General features: G+C 48.4%; 2 protein-coding genes across 6 annotated transcripts in view; one reads left to right on the top strand and one right to left on the bottom strand.

Moving 5' to 3' along the window:
• The first annotated feature begins 378 nt into the window (after positions 1-378).
• DNASE1L3 (deoxyribonuclease 1 like 3) lies at positions 379-6,100 on the top strand. The gene is made up of 8 exons (XM_038149311.1): positions 379-596; positions 2,135-2,223; positions 2,844-2,936; positions 3,221-3,333; positions 3,834-3,946; positions 4,265-4,422; positions 5,278-5,374; positions 5,577-6,100. Exons 1-8 carry the CDS (start codon positions 465-467, stop codon positions 5,703-5,705), a joined length of 924 nt encoding a protein of 307 aa, XP_038005239.1. The 5' UTR covers positions 379-464; the 3' UTR covers positions 5,706-6,100.
• A 7,786-nt stretch (positions 6,101-13,886) lies between these two features.
• Positions 13,887-17,851, bottom strand: part of FLNB (filamin B) — an 89,165-nt gene continuing 85,200 nt past the window's right edge. For 4 of the 5 annotated variants that reach the window (XM_038148856.1, XM_038148858.1, XM_038148860.1 and 1 more), the window contains 3 exons: positions 17,552-17,770; positions 16,394-16,597; positions 13,887-15,686 (listed from right to left, as the gene is read on the bottom strand). In XM_038148856.1, coding sequence (XP_038004784.1) covers positions 15,499-15,686; positions 16,394-16,597; positions 17,552-17,770 — 611 coding nt within the window. In that variant the 3' untranslated portion in view covers positions 13,887-15,498. The remainder of the gene's footprint in view (positions 15,687-16,393; positions 16,598-17,551; positions 17,771-17,851) is intronic. The other variant, XM_038148859.1, reaches the window with a different exon arrangement.

Genomic DNA, 17,851 nt, shown 5'->3' on the forward strand with positions numbered 1-17,851 from the left:
CTCCAGAAATCCCAGTCTTCCCCCCCTGCTTCTTCCCAGACCCTTTCACCATCCACCCCATCCATCTCCTGGTCTTGACCACTGGTCTGGAGTGGCCCAGGGAGCCTGCTCCTAGTCCAGCACAGCCCAGAGTGGTCCCAGCTGGTGCCCAGTCATGGCAAGCATCCCACAGCCGGTGTCTCCCTGTGGGGAGGGATAGTGGGCTCTGCTGGAGCTGTTGCTCTGCCGGGATTCAGAGGCTGGCTCAGAGGAGCCTGTTTTCCCCTCAGGCAGAAGTTCAAAGTTTCCATGGTGCTTTGTGGTGGGAGATGGAAGTGAGGGAAAGGAGGAAATGGTGATTCCTGTTCATGATTGACACAGCTGAGTGCCCGGTTTGACCTCCCAGCCATAGAGGGACGGATGCATAAACACACACACATTCACAGGCACGCTCGCAGCAACTCATTTTGCCCAGATCTGTGAAGATGCTGCTCTTCTTCTTACTTTCACTCTTCCATCTCAACCCATCTCTGAGCCTAAAAATCTGTTCCTTCAACGTGAGGTCTTTTGGAGAAGCTAAACTAGCCAAAGCTGAAGTCATCGATGCCGTGGTAAAGGTACGTTTGTTTGCCTGGATGAGACAGACACTGAGCTTTCTAGCGTTTCCTAGATGCACAGTCTTGCACTTTGTCTTTCACAGTTAAATATCAGGTAAAAAAAAGGAGCTATTTATTTAAAAAATATTGTACTCTTAAAGTAAAAATCAGCCTGTGGTTGAATAGAATGTATGTTGTTATTTTAGCCTTCATGGGAATATAAAAAAAAAATACTTGCCGTTTCCTTTGGAAATTGAGTTACAAAAGCAGGAAAACCTCAATGCGTGGTAAAAATAATTTTCACTTTGAATCCACAAAGCTTTGTTTTGTGGTACATTATTTACCTTCTTTATGTGCTAACTATTCTCAAATATCCTTGTCTAATTAAACCTATTCTCAGGACAGCAAATCGTATCTGTCAAATTAGAGTCTGGTAGAAATTTGAAAAACCAGTTTCTGTAAGCAAACCCTCACCATCAGGCTGCCTCTGCAAAAGCTGAAGATAGCCCTGGTTTTAAAAAGAACCACCTTTTAGACTTGTAGCTTTGCCCTCCAAGATGCCACAGTGAGGGAGGACGGGGTTTGGCCTTAGTGAGGGGCTGTGTGTGCAGAGTGGCACCAAGGAGGAATGGCACCGTATTGTTGGGTTGTATTCCTGTTATTCAAACTGGCAGAGAAGAGTGGTTTGCTTGGCTTTGCATTCCCAGACCGTTCTTCCTGTGCTGTCATCACTGTGGGCAATGCATACTAAATATATATATATATATATATATATATATATATATATATATATATATTATTATTTATTATTTTATATATTTATATATAAAATATATAAAAATTTATACTAAATATATATATATATATAAATATATATATACTAAATTAGACAGGGGTCTCTTAGATAATTGTGGGTAAGTTTCAGGGGGCAAAGAGGGGCTTTTTTTCCTGACAAAAATCACCCACAAGGTTTCAAGAACAATGAAACCAGGGGCAGAGGGAAGCCCCTGAGAATGCTGGGCTTTGGGTGAGCAGGACTTTCCCACGGGGAATCCCAACAGTAGCTGTGGGAGCTGAGCCCCCTGGTGTCGGGATCCCGTTTTCAGACAGGGCGTTTCTTTGGGCTCCAGGGGCTGTTTCAGAGGAATCTGCAACAGCCTGAGACAGGTGAGTGCTTACCGTGGGGAAGGGGTGGGGCGGGGCAGAGGCAGCGCCCCAGCCCTGGTGGTGATGCTGGAATCAGGCTCACGGGAGTGGCTTTTGCAGCCCCTTCCCCTCCACACTTCCTCTGCAGGGTCAGGTGCCGAAGTTTTTCAGTAAATCTGAAACTCTTCTGCTGCCGGGTTCCCTCTCCCAGTTCCTGCTGGGGCATGCAGCAGCTCTGAAAGCAGAAAAGCTTCCTTCCAGCCCCTGCTCCCCACCCACGATCCCAGGCTGCATGCCACTTCTTTCTCAAAGGACTTCCCCCATGGAACCGCTGTAGCCGCTTCTTTCTAACTCCTTCCCAATCCTCCAAAACCAGGCGGGTGCAAACTTCCTCCCACTCCTTCCCCTTGCAGGTCGTCTCCCGCTGTGACATCATGTTGCTGATGGAAATAAAGGACAGCAAGAACCGTGTTTGTCCTCTCCTGGTGGAGAAGCTCACCAGGTAGGGCAAAGGCAAATGGACAATATTGGGAAAGCTGCTTGGCAAGAGCCTGTGCTCTGCTCAGTGCCACTTTACTGGGGAAAAATCTGAGGATGCGGCTCTGTCCCAGCGTCAAGGAGGAACCAGGCTCTGGCAGTCTCGCTGAGGAACAGGAGCAAAGGCACTTCCAGATCACTGTGGAACACACTTTAAAATCAATATAACCAAGTTAAATTCAATTTGCTGCAGAGAAGTTCCCGAAGGAGAAAAATAATAAGGGGAAATGCCCTCACCAAGCTAGCATCAGGCTGCAGCAGGACAGCCACCTTCCTGCAGGACTGGGAACTGCTTTAGATTAGGGATTGCTTGCCTGGACAATCCAGACGTCCAGAGGAAATAGCAGTGTTCAGCTGGCTGGACATGATAGCCAGCCTAAGGAGAGACAAAGGCTGCAATGAGGGTGGAGAGAAGAGCAAATGATGGAGGAGGGGTCCAGCTCCTGAGAAGGGTTTAGTGCCTGTACCCACCAGCCTCTGAGGTCAGGCAGGCAATGCCCAAACCCCTGGCCAGAGGCAAAATTATCTCGCTCTCAGTCCCTTGTGAATGCAGAAATAAACTCAGGAACATCCCTTTCCTTCCAGTCAGCTGAAGGGGCCAAAGGAGGAGTACAGGTGCGTGGCCAGCAAGAGGCTGGGAAGGAACAGCTACAAGGAGCAGTATGCCTTCATCTACAGGTGGGTGAGCCCCCTTTGCCAGCCCTCCCCTGCTCTCTGGGGCACAGCCCCTGGGCATGGGCTGGACATGGTGGTGGCTTTGCTGTGAGGGGGCCAGAGAGGTGCAGGCTGTGCAGGTGGGCTGGGCTGTGCTGGGTGTGGGGATCATCCCAGCACAGACACCTGTGTGTCTGTGTCCATCCCAGACCATGGCCCGGGGTCCAGGTCAGAGCATGGAGTCGGTGTTAGACACATCCCAGTGAGCCACGGGTGTGACATCCCCTATCCTGTTCATTCTGCTGCAGGCAAGACCAGGTGTCAGTGAAACAAACCTACCAGTACCCTGACACCCAGCCTGGCGATGAGGATGTCTTCTCCAGGGAGCCCTTCATCATCTGGTTGCAGTCTCCCAAAACTGGTGAGGTGTTTCAGAAACAAGTTACTGTTCCACTGTGAGCCAGCACAGCAGCCCTGGCTGGACCGAGCACGTCAGGGGGCAGGCTCCAGAGGCTGCATCCAGACCCCACTCTGCTTTTCCTTCCAAGAGCAGCATTTTCCCCTCAGGGCTGCTGCCTCTGGGAAATCCCACAGCCCTGCACATGCCCTGCTGGGAAAGCCTCTGCTGCTGCCGTGGGCACTGGGTTGGTGGATGCATTCCTTGCTGTTGGCATAGCCTGGGAGCAGCTCCTGTGTGTGTGCCAGTCAGGATTTGCCTGCCCTGGCACAGCTCCTCAGGCCCAGCTGAGTGCCTGGAGGGGGTCACTGTGCAACCACAGAGACCACCCTGGCCTACAGTCAGAGCAGAAGCTGTTTCTCCCTCAGAAAAATCCCCTTGCTTACAAGTCAGTCTGTGTTCCTTTGTGACTCATCCTCTGTTTAACCATTACATTTTTCTGGTTCCTCTGCCTTGTTTTGAAGCTGTCAGTGAGTTTGCTATTATCCCTCTGCACACCACCCCAGACACAGCAGTGCGGGAGATTGATGAGCTCTATGATGTGTATTTAGATGTCAAACAGCGCTGGAAAACTGAGGTTGGTTGCCACATCTGTGTCACTAGCTGGGCTTTGGTGCTGAGTCACTGGCCACCTCATTTGCTATTCAGAGCTGAAAACCCAAAACCCACTGACAATGTGCCCCAGGTTTTAAATATCTCTTTGGTGTATTTTCATTGAGTTCTCCACATTTTATATAGTAAACATGATCACCTAATAAAGCTATTATCAGCATGCCCTGATATGTCCAGCAGAAAGGAGAAGCCCCACTGCATCCATGGATCATAAAAGTCCTCATTTGTCTTCTTTTGAAAAGCTGTCCTCATGATTACATTTGGAAACCCTCCTGCCTTCCAGAACTTCATCTTCATGGGAGACTTCAATGCTGGGTGCAGCTATGTTCCCCAAAAGCAGTGGAAGAACATCCGTCTGAGGACTTACTCCGAATTCCTCTGGCTAATTGGTGACAAGAATGACACAACCGTGAAGAACAGCACCAGATGCCCGTATGACAGGTAAAGGGCTCACTGCCAAACCACCCACTGGTTATCACTCTCTGAGAGAAAAATTGTATCAAGAGGTGTCAGGGACCAGCAGGAGAAACAAATGTTCATGAGGCCGTCAAAGATAAAACAGTGTCCAGGGGAAATGTGATCCAAATGCTTCCAGTCAGGAGCACAAAGCCCTTTGCAGACTGGGCCGGATTTACACAGAGCCAGCCACTGCTGTGGCTCAGGTGGGACAGATGACAGGACAGCCAGCAGCACTCCTCATCTGCAGGGAGCCCTGCAGACACCTGGCAGGAGGTGCTGCTGCCTTCTCCATGCCAGCTTCGCACCATGGCTTTTGCTCTCACGCTTGTAATTTGGACTGACAAACGCACAGCGAGGCTCTGCTTGGACAGGGGACACCTCACCTCGCCCTGGACATGTGGCAATCCTGCTGCCACCGCAGTTCCCTCAGCAGGGACAAGAATACATCTGCTCTTAGAGCCCAGAGTCCTCTTGAAGGATGAGTTTCAGGGTCTGAGCAGGTCTTCACTGCTACCTCAGTCGTTGTCCTGTGATTTTTGTATCTGAAACAGGGCTTTGAAATTTGCAGCGTTGTTGGGTGGGTTTAGACAGAAGTCACCTAATGCTGGCTTCCAAGGCCAGGGCACACCAAGATATTTGTGATATTTCATGTGTGCCTCGCTGCCAAGGAGGCACCTAAAGGAGCTGCCATCTCTGGGTGGGCAGCCCATGGGTAAGGACAAACCACACAGAGCTGTGACTTCATCAGAGCCGCCTCTCTGGCCACCAGCTCAGTGCAGTGTGGCTGCCACAGGTCAGGCACCCCACCACAGCACCCCATTCCCTTGCTCCTTGCAGGATTGTGGTCAGCGGACAGAAGCTCATCCAGGCTGTGGTGCCACACTCTGCCAAGGTCTTTGATTTCCAGGAGGAATTTCAGATGACTGAGGAGCAGGTAGGCACAGCAGAGCCTCTGCAGCAGCAGGGAAGGGCTGACACAGAGCCAGCAGTGTCCAGGCATGCTGAACACAGACCTGGCTGTCAAACCAGGTCGCTGTGACCATCACTCCCAAAGTGATGCAATGCTCACGTGCCACCACCCCAGCTCCAGGACAGAGCACGGGTGGCTCCCAACCCTCTGTGCTGTTGTTTTGCAGGCACTGGGAGTGAGTGACCATTTCCCGGTAGAATTTGAGTTAAAAGCCAAAGGTGGCTTTTTCAACTGGCTGAGATCCAAGCTTTCAAGGAAGAGGAGACCAAAGAAGAGGCGCTCATCGAGATCATGAGCATGCTGAGTCCTCCTACCTGGCACAGAGAGACACAGATGCCAAGAGATCTTGCAGAAGTCTGGTGTAGAAATGCTCACAGCAAGTGCACTATGTCGCTGGTAAAAAAACCCAAATATTTTGTTGAAGTTCAAATATTTTGAATGAGAAGGCATATTAAGCCTTCATGCTGTTTTTTCTTTATTGCATATAGAAATAAATCAGCTAGAAGCAGCACATTGTGCTTACTGTACAAATGTACTCACATTTGTAAGGAGCTACTGCAGGGCTAAAATATTTCTGTGTGCTTTACCTGCCACACCTGAAGGGCAGGGAGCTCCACGTGTTCCCATGGGCTCTGGAACTCTGCCATTCCTCTGCAGGGGCAGAAGGATTAAAAAGGACATTTTGCATCATGTGAGTGTCTCTGTGTGTGTGTTTATGCTTCAGAGCTGCAGCCAGTGGACACGAGGTTGTTCCTGGTGCTTTGCAATGTAGAATATTGCTGAATTTAGAGTATTTCTCAGTGAGGGGTTTAAATTGGTCACACCATCCAGGGATTTGGGAAACACAGAAGGGACAGAGGGACAGGCAGCGAGAGCCCCTTTTCTGCATTGTCCCAGCTCAGGCAGCAGGAAGCTGATGGTTCTCACCCCTGCCCACCTGCAGACCCCAAGTGAGATGCCCTAGGGATCCCAGGTGACACTGCTGCCAACAGAGTGTCGTAAAATTCACATAAAAATCTGATTTCAGCATCCTGACATGGAAATGAACTGCATCCCCCCCTCAATAAAAAATCTCCATGGCAGCCCAAAGTCCTCTGATGAACCAGACTTTTATGATGATTATTTAATATACTGGTGCAGCAATCTGTTTTCCTAGCTCAGCCCACAGGCAGTATTTAGTGCAAACCAAACCCTGTCACACAGATGGCATCTGGGGAGTGCGAATAATCCAACTGTCAGTAGAGACAAATATTCATTTCCCTTCAACAATGCACCCCGGGTTCCCTGCTGAAGGGGCAGGGAGGGCAGGTGAATGAGAGAGGCTTTGTGGGGAGGAAAACAGTTTTGCCTTTGTGAAACCCACTGTTCAGGGAGAAGAATTTGAGGAAAGAAACTAAATTAACAGAAAATAATCTCAGGAGGTTGTGTGCAAGGCAACAAATCCTCTGACTTTTAGTGGCAATTAGACTTGAAATGATACAGCATTTCATATGCTCCCTCACACTGCAGTCAACACAAAGGAGAAAACCTGATTTAGAACAAATATTTACATTGGGATTTTTATAGAGATGCCACTGTCTGGCTGACACCATTGATGGTTCATGTGAAGGTTGAAATCAGTCTGAGTCTCTGGCCTCACATCTTGCTTCTGTGTAAGCACTTTCTGTCTCCTGGCTTTCAGAAAAGAGTAGTGCACAGAGAAAGAGATCACCCTCCAGAAAAGCAACAATGGACACATTCAGTCATGAAAAATACATAATTACAACTAAGTTTTACTGGAAATATTTGTCCTTTTTTGCAATATTTCATACAGCCCCTTATCCAGCACTTGAGAATAAGAGATGTGGCCAGGGAGCAGCCTGGGAGTGATGGCAGTGGCTGTCTGTCCAGAGCAGTGTGCTGGGTTTGGCTGGGATAGAGTGAATTTTCTTCACAGTAGTTGCACGGAGCTGTGTCTTGGATTTGTGCTGAAAACTTTGTGCTGATAACACAAGGATGTTTTTGTTGCTGCTGTGCAGCAGAGTCGAGGCATTTTCTGTGTCTTACCCCACCAGCGAGCTGGCTGGGGATGCACAAGAAATTGGGAGGAGATGCAGCCACAGCAGCTGACTCCCCCTGACTCAAGGGATACCCCACACCAAATGGAGTCCTGCTCAGCACTCAAACCCTGGGGGAGAAGAAAGATTCATCTTGCAGAGATGCAGAGCTTCTGACCAGCAGAAAGACATCTTAATGCAAAATGGTTCTCCTCCATGGAGAGCTGGGACACAGTTTTGTGGGATTCACAGCAGAGAGCATCTGCACTCACACTGTACATTTGATAGAGGCTGGGAGGTGTCCCAGACTCCTACTGTCAGCACAGTCTGTCTCTCTAGATATTCATTAGACAATATTATAATTACATCCTAAAATATTTAACAGTTCACGTTGTCTCTAGATTCCCCCCCCCAGAGATCATTACCCAGCTGTCCCAACTGCAAAGGGGTTTTAAGTTGTTCCAGCCGGCAGGAGCCTCAATACATTCTGCAGTCAGAACAAAGTTTCTCTTTTTGATGAATAAGGCTTCTTGAGCTTTATTTATGATCAAACAGAAGTTTTTCACTGGGAATCCAAAATTCCTGGAGAGACTTTGTCTCATGCAAGCCAGATCTCAGACCACGGCTGGGAGAGAAACAAAGAGGCTCTTCAGAAGCAGAAAAATGTTTCCTCCCCAGCAGCCCTGTTCACAGAGAGCACAGAGCAGAGGGGGCTCAGCTGAACAAAAAGTGCTGAGAGCCCCAGTCCCTCAGGCTGGGGTCCTTGGGAAGCCCATGGTACTGGAGGCATCCTCACTTCCCACAGACCCAAGGTCTCTACTGCCCTGCAGAGAGAGCCTCCCCAGCCTACAGAAGGTCTCTCTGCTCCTCATCGCACAGAAACCCACACGAGGAAGGTTTTTACTGCCCTGGGGGCGTAAGCCTCTTGGCAGGGAAACACCCAGGAGCCCACAAGCAGCAGCCCCAAGCAGGACTGCCTCTTCTCTGCAGCCTCAATCATCTCTGCTGGACGGGTTCGTCCATCTGCAGCCTCACCTGAAGAGGGCTCATGTCCTCTTCCTGCCTTGGCCCTGCTCCATCATTGCTGGGGCGGGAGTGCTGGTGCGGCTCTCTCGGGGAGCTCCTCCCAGCGCCCCCGCAGCCCGGAGCTCAGGGCTCCTGAGGGGGCTTTTCTCTGCCAAGCAGCCTGGGAGATGGAGAGAAGGAGGTGAGGGCAGCGCTCACCTTTCTCCTGCCTCTAGTCAAAAGAAAAACAATTTTAAAAACCACTTTTCCCCCCTCCACGCATGGATGGCTGAAAGCCCCGGCCAGCCCCCTCCGCTCCGTGCCCAGGGCAGCGCGGTTCCCGTCCCGCGGGGCTCCTGCCCCGGCCGGGCACGCACGGGCTCTGCCGGGCCCCTCTGCTGGCACCGCGGATTCCCGGCAGCTCACAGCCAGAGCCTCAGCACGGCCGGCACGCTCAGCCGCGGCGAGGAGAGGCAATTTCACCCTCCTCATGGACCTGCATCACCCCATGCTCTGCACACAGACGTCTCCGTTCACTCCAGACTGCCCAGGGCTGACCCCAAGGAGTCCCTGGGCCCCCCGTGTTTCTGTATGAATTTTGCAATAAAATGGGAGCACTTTGTTGGCTTGAGGTCTGGTTATTCATCGCCCACAGTTATCGAACGGGAAACACGCTGTGATGAGCCTCACGAGGCGGCAGCAGCTCCCAGGACCAGCTGCTGGCCGGCGCATTCCCCCGGGACCCCTCGGTGTCCCTGCCATACCTGCACCAGGAGCACAAGGACAGCTGGCTTGGGCCAGCAGTGACCACAGCCTTTCCTGCCTGTCCAACCCCTGGGGATGTCTGCTAGTGACTGTGCTTCTGCTCTTTGGTGGTTTGTAGCTGGTTTTGGGAAAGATGCGATGTGAGGCTGTTCTGGCACCAGCACCACCATCCCCTGGAACAGATGCCACCGACCCCCTTTGCAGTGCCAGGGGGAACTGCAATCAATTTGGATCAGAGGCTCTGCAACCACAGAATCACAGAACATCCTGAGTTGAAAGGGACCCACAAAAATCATTGAATCCAACTCCTCACCCTGCACACAACAACCCCAAAATTCTCATCATGTCCCTGAGAACATTGTCCAAAGGTTTGTGAACTCTGACAGGCTTGGGCCAGGAGCACTTGCCTGGGGAGCCTTCTCCTGTGCTCATCCACCCTCTGCATGAAAAAATTTTTCCTAATATCCACCCCTGACCTCCCTGAGCTGGGTTTAGCTCACATTCCTCTCCATCATCCTGACGGTTCAGGGACACAACCTCTGCACTCTCACCTGGTATAAAACCACAAGTGCCCTTTCTCTGCAGGCTGGTTTTCCAGCCAGTGTGAAAAACAAGGTTAAATACTTTGTGTGTAATTTTAAATATAGAGTCTCAGCTGTCGCTGTTTGTGGGGGTAATTTTCTGGTAGAGGGAAGACAGATTTATAAGAATTCATTTCCATATTGGCAAAGTAACAAAAAACCTTCCCTGAAAAGCTCTGCAAATGCTGGCATTGACATATGAAGGCTTTCTGTGCCTCTCTGTTGGGAGGAGAACTCGACCCCAGCCATTCCTGGGGAAGCCAGATGCAAAATCCCACCCCCCAGACAAAACACCCTGGCTGGACATCACTGTCAGAAGGAAATATCCACCCTGGCAAGGCCACCTCCTCCATGGGGCCCAAAGGACTCAGCCTTCCAACTCAGCAGGGATGTAAATATTTGCAGTACCAAGGTCTTGCAGAAAGGGAGCTCAGCACAGGAAAGAGCTGTCAAACATACCTCTAGGTCCTACTAGATCATATTTTCCTATTAATTTTTTTTTAAATCATATATACTAGCCTTTCATTCATGTCATTTAAAAAATGTGCTTTAAATCTCAGTCAAATTAACAGCGACAGGAGCAATAAATCCAACCTGATTTAGTGACAATATTTCTTCTAAGCATGCAGTATAAATTCACAACTATGAAAATTAACTCCAAAAGTCTGAGAAATTCTGAAAAGCCATTTAAAAGCCTTTTCTCAGGAGGCCCTGGGGAAACAGCCCCACACAAGAGGGGGGCCTGGCAGCAGGGCTGTTTTGATAACCTTCAGTGAAAGGGACCTGAGAATATTAACCATTACTGAAGGCTGCGGAGGAAAAAAACGCTGTAGCTCTCCCTGCTGCTTTTCCAGCTCGGATGGAGCTCTGGAGATATGGCACCTGGGATGGGAATATCTCTGTTACTGTAACACAAGGAAAAATTACTTTTAAAATAAACATTTGTTTAGGGGAGTTTGATGCTGAAATGTCCAGGTACCCAGGGGGTTTAGTCCCAGCAAGGCTGGGTGCTGCAGTGCGTGTTCTGCACCGCCGCTGTCGGCAGCAAAATTCTAAATCCTCCTTTCTGCTGCTCTGGATGTGGACAGGAGATGCAACAAATAAGGAAAAAACGTCAGAAAAATAAGATCCTCCAAGCCAGCTGGAACAAAGCACAGATAAACACCTGGGGATGCTGCCAGCAGCTTTGCAAGGCCCCAGTCCTTGTGTGCCTGAGCTGTCCCTGACCTGGCAGAGGACAACCGGGCAACCAGTTTCACTTGGCTCGTGGGAGAGCATGGCACAGCCAGCTGTCATAATAACAAATGGTTTGGAAAGTCTTTCCTCAAACCAGTAAAAAACACCGTGTAAAAAAGCATTGTGCCATTCTCTGAATTAAGTTTCATGCAACTCCTTCCCAGTTTCTGTCAAGCCATGTCTGTAAGCACTCTGGATAGGCTTTTCCATGTGATTTATACATAGTTTGTTCCCTTTTTTTTTCAGGTGAATAAAGTGCATTGTCTGCACTGCAAGTACCTTTCAATGTGGATTAAAAAATTAGTTAGAAAAAAAGAATCAAATCAATTTAAAACAAATAAATGCAGAAGCTAAAAGTGAGTAGAGGAAAAAAAAAGTTTCTGGATTAGAAATGTCACAATCTCACATTCAACAGACAATTAAAAGGAAAAGTAATTACAGGGTTTGCGTAATATTACCAAACCCAGAGGCCTGCTAAGCAACAGCCCTAGCACCCACATTGTCAATGCACCCAGCTGGTGTCAGAGCAGGTCAGGGCTTTCTGGGGGTAAAGGGAGATCCAGCTTGGACACACAAAGTGCTCTGCACAGGCCCAGGCCTGGAGACTGACCACTGAAGGAACACGGACAAAAAAATTAAGTATACTATATACATTTATATACACACACATATATATAATGATTCAAGGATTAATTATATAAAGATTTAAAGATAAAGTATGTAAAGATTAAATAATTTTAATTATTAAATAGAATGTTTTAAAGAATTTAAATAATATTAAATATTTAAAAGTCAAAGTTATTAAAATAATTTAAATACATATATTTAATTTATTAGAGGTACTCACAGCTGCACAAGACAAAATGCAATTATCAGTTTTGCATGCAACACTCCAGTATATGAGGTATTGCCATGCTGGCTGCAGAGATGGCCATCAGAAACACAGAGCCAAGGCCGTGGACAGCCAGAGCAGTCAGAAAAGGGAAATCCAACAGTCCCCAAAGCAAAGGAGAAGGCCAGTGGGCAACCAGTGATCCCAAAGTATGGCAGGAACAAGCGCAGCCCAGGGTCAGGGATGGCTGCAGGGCAGACTTGAGCTGCAGGATGAGGACGACAGGCTGAATGTACGGGTTGTGAGGAGCTCCAGGACATCATCTCCAAAGCCCCTTCTCTTTGGCCATTGAGGTGTACAAAGGCATCCCACCAGTACCAGGCAGGGGCTGGAATGCTCTGCAGTTACCATCCCAACTGCTGTGCTGCAGGGACTTACCTTCCAGCACCCACCAAAATACCCAGTCAGCCTCCCAGCTGTGCCATGGGTGCCAGCATGTGTTCCCGTGCGGCAGCGCCCTGCCCTGGGTCACTGCCAGCAGCAGGCAGGGCTCCAGCTGGCCACCAGGGCACTGCCAGATCTAGTGCAGTGCTAGCAGGACAGCTCGGGCCAGTTATGGAAGGATGAAGTCCCAAGTGGGACTCACAGGCACTAAGTGGCCAAATCCTACTGCAAACCATCAAGGAGAGAGACTAAAAGCAAAGAAGGAAATATAAACAATGAAGAAAAAAGAAGAAAAAGAACTTAAGGTCAACTGAATTAATAGAAAAGCACTTCCACATCTAAAGGCAAAAACTTCTACACTGAAGTGCCTCTTGCACCATTGCAAGTCTGCCCAGCAGGAGGCACTGGGACACCAGTAACACGTACATGACACCCCAGCCTGCTACGGGTAGCCACTGCACCTTAGCTGCCTGCCAAGGTAGCCACTGCACTTAGAAACCTTTGTCAAGGTGCCACAAGCAGAGCAGAACGTCCCCCAAAGCACGGCTCTGTGCCCAACACAGTCAGGCCTCAGCTGGCAGAGCTGCTGGAGGTAGCTGAATGCTGTTGTCCAAAATCAACCCCGCCAAGAAGCTCTTCTCATCACCACCACTGGGTGCTTGCTGTCCTTAGCAAGGTCATTTTTGTGGCCGCTCCACAGCTGTCAGTGCCCAGGCCAGGCAGAGTTGGTCACTTGAAGCAGAGCTCAGCTTTCCCTGGAGGTAACCCCAGCCACAGTAGCAACCAGGGTCCATCTTGACAGACAGCTCCAGCTAATTTCAGCCAGTGTCACCAAACCGAGACAAGGGGCAACAGGAAAGAGAAGGCCAGACAAGCACAGGGTGGAGTGGGACATAGGAGTTATGCAGGTGAGATGCTCTCAAGGTTTACCCACACCAACAGCTCTATCCAGGCTTGTTTTGTTTAAAACACTGAATAGCAGGCTCACGATGACATACCTACCACAAGGCTAACGAGTTAAGTATAAAAAGGAAATAATCTGATAAGCCTGGGGCAGGAAAGTCCTTGGCAGCCACCGCATCTCAGGTTTCACAGGGGCCTTCAGCAGGAGAGTGTTTGGGAAAACATCTGCTGGTTTCCATGGCTGTGCCTGGAGGTGCTGGCCCCAGGTGCAGGGAGACACCTTCTGCAAACAACCCCCGGGACCGTGGGGGAGCAGCGGCTGTGGGATCACAGCCCAGGGAGCAGCTCTGGCATCACAGCCCAGAGGACAGCTCCAGGGACACAGTGCTGCCCCTGTGCCTGGGGTCTGCACAGGGGCAAACTAGCACAGCTGGGTAATGCTCCATTCACACTGTGCCCACTGCACCCTGCACATTCACATATGGCTTAAACTTCTCCCATTTTGTTTTCAGGTAAAAAAAAAAAAGGTTTCAGGGGGAAAAAGTTAATGGTGTTGAGGTTCTGCCCAAATTTTCATGGCTACCTGCACAGCCCATATTGGTCTGCCTGAAGCTGCTGTGTGGTGTAATTTCAGTCTGAACTTAGTACTGACTACATATGAAAAGAATCCGATGTTGTTTTTAACATGCACATTTTAATGAAGCAAACATTTCTATTTAATAAGTTATAAGATACAATTTTACAATCCTGCATTTTATTCCAGTTTATTTTGTTTTTACTTTCTAGTTTACAATGTAGTGAGCATTTCACATTAAGGCACTAAAAAAGCACAGTAAAAAAACCCCAACCTTCCTTTTTTTGCCAGTAACTGTGCTGGAGAGCAGTACATCCAAACATAATTACAGAACTGTAAGCATGAACTTCTCCCGAGGGACAGTGACATGTCAACAGGTTTTCAACAAATCCTACCTTCTCTAAACTGCAGAGTTTGAGCTCATCAGGAGAGTTTCCTAAAGCCCCAGCAGCTGGCAGCAATTCAGATATGCACCTGGGAAGTAGTATGGAGTAATCCGGGACAAACAGACAAGTTACAAGGAAGTTTCCACTCCCTAACCCTCAGCAGCAACGCCTGTTGCAGCACAAAGGGGATTTCAGGAGAGATGGGTTTGCTTCAGGCATATCCTTGGACTGAGATACAATAAAACACCTTGCACCAAAGAGGGGTTTGTTCATTGATATTGCTATTATTGGTATTGCTGTCACTGGTAACTTCACAGACCCACCCTGTGTCCCACGGCAGATGTGGGGCCCATTCCCAGGATGGCTCCTTTGCCTCACCCCAGACACCGGCCTGGCCTGCAGCCTCCAGGGAAACCAATGGTCATCTTCTCAACACACCTTGGTGCTCTGGACTGCAGAGACTCTGGGTCACACAGGTGACAGCCATGCCTGGCTTGGCAACTTCAGGGGCTTTACTGAACCCAGCCAACCCAGGGATTGTTCTTAAATCAAAAAGAGTGTGGGGTGGGGGTTACCTGTAAAGTTGAAGAAACATCACCAGCATCCCAAGCTCATTAAAAACCGCATTACTAGCATTATGGCCAAAAAGCTATCTGTCTCTAGAGTTACAAAGCGTTAACATAGAGAGGCTGAAAGCTTACAGGAAGTAATTTTCAATCTGCTTTTGGTTTGCTATAAAAGATAAACTTTTTCTAAATGTAAACCATTGGCAAAGCACTTTCAGAAACAATTTAAATTTGAGTGGTAAAGCTACTTATAATAGCTTTTTATAATGTTAAGCGTTAAAATTGATCAAGTATACAAAGGCACCTACTATAGTACCAGTTTTATCTCATTTCTTTACAGAAAAGAATTTGAACTGGGGACAGCCCAAGTCATATTCCATAACTAAAATGCAAAGTCTCCAGTCAAATAAAATCAGTAGTTAAGATACCCAATTACAAAGACAAATTCCAGTTTTCAATTAACATCTAAAGTCTTTAACATCCGCAAGGGAAATTAGTGTCTAGTCATCCACATGATTCTCCAAACATTAACTGTGACCCGGACAGTACTACAAAGGTACAATTTGAGGAGATATTAAATAAATTGACATTAGGTTGGTAAGTAGGATAGAAGTGAAATGCTTGTAAAAAACAGTTAGAATTTATGTCTGACTATTGAAACATGAGCCGTGTGTATCTAGAAACTGCATTTGGCAACACGACTGCACCCAGTACAACTCTGCATCTGAACTGCGACTGCAGAGACCACCCGGCAGCGCGTCTACGGAACGGTGACATGGAAGGGACTGCCAGGAATGTGCTCGTCACCCCACTTCACTGCCAGGACATAGTCCCCCCTCTCCTTGACAACATAAGTGACGTTGTACTGATGGCTGCCCAAATGCTTGATGGACACCTCTTCACATGGTATTGTAGGTCCGTGGACGCCAACTAACAGCATGTTGGAACCTATAGCAAAACACACACCTGTTAGTATCCCTGAACTTAAACAAGGCAGCGTGGTTGTATCATTATATATTGGCTCTGTAACACATGGATTTTGTTATTTAATTCACAGGGTGGTAGCCAAGCCGTACCTCAGATTAATTTGGTATAAGAAGGAATTTTATATTAAAAAGCTTTTAACCTCATAGAGGTGAGAGTTTATCTGCGCTATTTGCCAGACCTGACAGGCTACCACTAAGTAGAGCACAGGAGCCATCAATGCTGCCTGTGAAAACAAGCTGGTATTGCTTTACAATACTTCATCAGAAGTTAATAGCAGGGGCCAGTGGACACAGCTGGCCTGTAATCCACCCAGCACACAGCTCCCAGACGGTGGTGATGATGAGCATCAAAAGGTAACAGGAACACCGTGCATTACATGCTACAATGCACCACAAGGGCTGCTTAAGTTCAGCAACCTGTTTGTTCTCATGCTGAAATCCTGTGGTTCTTCCAGGTGCACCTGGCTCAGACTAAGGCATTGGAGAGGAACATTTTTCGGCCTCTGTATTAGGACTGACTTGGTGAGCACAGTATAGTACTTAGCATTTTTCTTTAGTACCAAATCATTACCTCAAGCTCTGAATTTTAACTCTGCAAGTTGGTTTAGGGAAAAAAATGCTCAGCTAAACCACCGATCCTGAACACCCACCTGGTTCCTGTATCCATACCTGCTTTGCTGCAGTCCACAGAGAAGGAGCTTTTCTGACCCACAAAAGCCTTTGAGAGTCCTGCTCCCCGGGAAACCACTTTGCTGGCATCCGAGGTGGATTTGGGAATGGCGCTATAGCAAGTTTCAGTCGATGACCTCGTCACTGACTCTACCAGGATGGAAGAGGTTTCGTTGGCACTGCCTGGACTAACCAGTCGCTGCCCTGGAAACAGAAGAGGTTTCTAACATTCAGATATGCCCTATCTGAAAGGCATTCAGAAGGAGGTTTCAAAACCCTCCTAATGACTAGCATGCATTCTGCATCCAAAATGCATTTTTGGAGAGGAGCAATTTCCTACTTGGATTTTTAAGCTGACGTCTTCCAGCACCGCTGGCAACAATCCCATCCCAGAGCCCTCAAGTGGCAAAAGGACCACAGGAACTTCAGGATTCATTAAGCAAAGCGGGTTGCTTAAGAAGAGTTAATTGTGCTCCAATCACCAAATGCCAAAAATTACTTGAGTTGGCAGAAAAGCAGGTGCAATTTTGCAATAACCCATTTTGAAAGCAGAGCATGTCCCAGCCTGGGGGAGCGCAGTCCTTGCCACCCTCTCCCAAGAACATCACCACACTATGGGCACCACAAGAGGGTTTCACAAGCTCAGGGGGAGGAGTAGAGATGAGCTTCAGCCTGTGCTTAAACACAGTGCTGAAGAGAGAACAAGCTTCCTAAACCAGCCTTCCTAACTTTACCTAGGAGCCTCCCAGGCATTACTGACCTTTGGCTAGGTGATACCTGCACCGAAATGAGACCAAGAGAGGCAACACGTGCTACAGGTGAGCAGGTTTCAGGCTTGGAGGGTGGGGGGAAATGGGTAAGTAAGTCCTATTTCCCTCTGACCCATGCAAGACCCTAGGACTAGATCAGGACTTAGCATTACCCCATAAAGCTGTTTTATGGCCCATCACTGAGTCAAGCTGCCAAGCTCTGTGACTACTGCTTTTGTAGCTGCTCCTGAGACCCCTCATCTAGGCTTTGGAGGTGATGGGGAGAAATGTTTTGCTTCTCATGGTTTTGGGCATCTAGACCAGAATACCACATTGTCTCAGGAGGATTTTTTTTGCTGAATGACATGATCTACTTCAGGCACAGAGTAAATACTAGTTAGCTTTTTACCTGTAACCTTTGCCTTGAAAGGGCTGCCCACTATGTGGTTAGGTCCACCATATTTAACTCCAATTAAATAGTTTCCTGGAGCCATGGGTGTGTACATGACTTTGTAACCTTCTGGAGTTTCCTGGCAGTCCATTTTCACCTTTGATGGCCCTTCAATTGTAACAGAGAGGGTACCTGGACCAGCCTTGGTCGTGTTAATGAAAAACTCCGACTGCAGTCCTAGAAAGACGTAGCACAGTGAGACACACTCTTCCTCACACCCGATGTTACACACGCAGCCTCAGGCATTAAATACGGGTA

The sequence above is a fragment of the Motacilla alba genome, chromosome 12 (assembly GCF_015832195.1).
Source record: "Motacilla alba alba isolate MOTALB_02 chromosome 12, Motacilla_alba_V1.0_pri, whole genome shotgun sequence".
NCBI lineage: Eukaryota > Metazoa > Chordata > Aves > Passeriformes > Motacillidae > Motacilla > Motacilla alba.

Excerpts from the sequence above, each read along its gene's own strand:
- DNASE1L3 (XM_038149311.1), top strand. The coding sequence starts at position 465 with ATGCTGCTCTTCTTCTTACTTTCACTCTTCCATCTCAACCCATCTCTG. Across the intron at positions 2,937-3,220 it reads CAGTATGCCTTCATCTACAG|GCAAGACCAGGTGTCAGTGA; the intron begins GTGGGTGAGCCC and ends ATTCTGCTGCAG. Across the intron at positions 4,423-5,277 it reads ACCAGATGCCCGTATGACAG|GATTGTGGTCAGCGGACAGA; the intron begins GTAAAGGGCTCA and ends TGCTCCTTGCAG.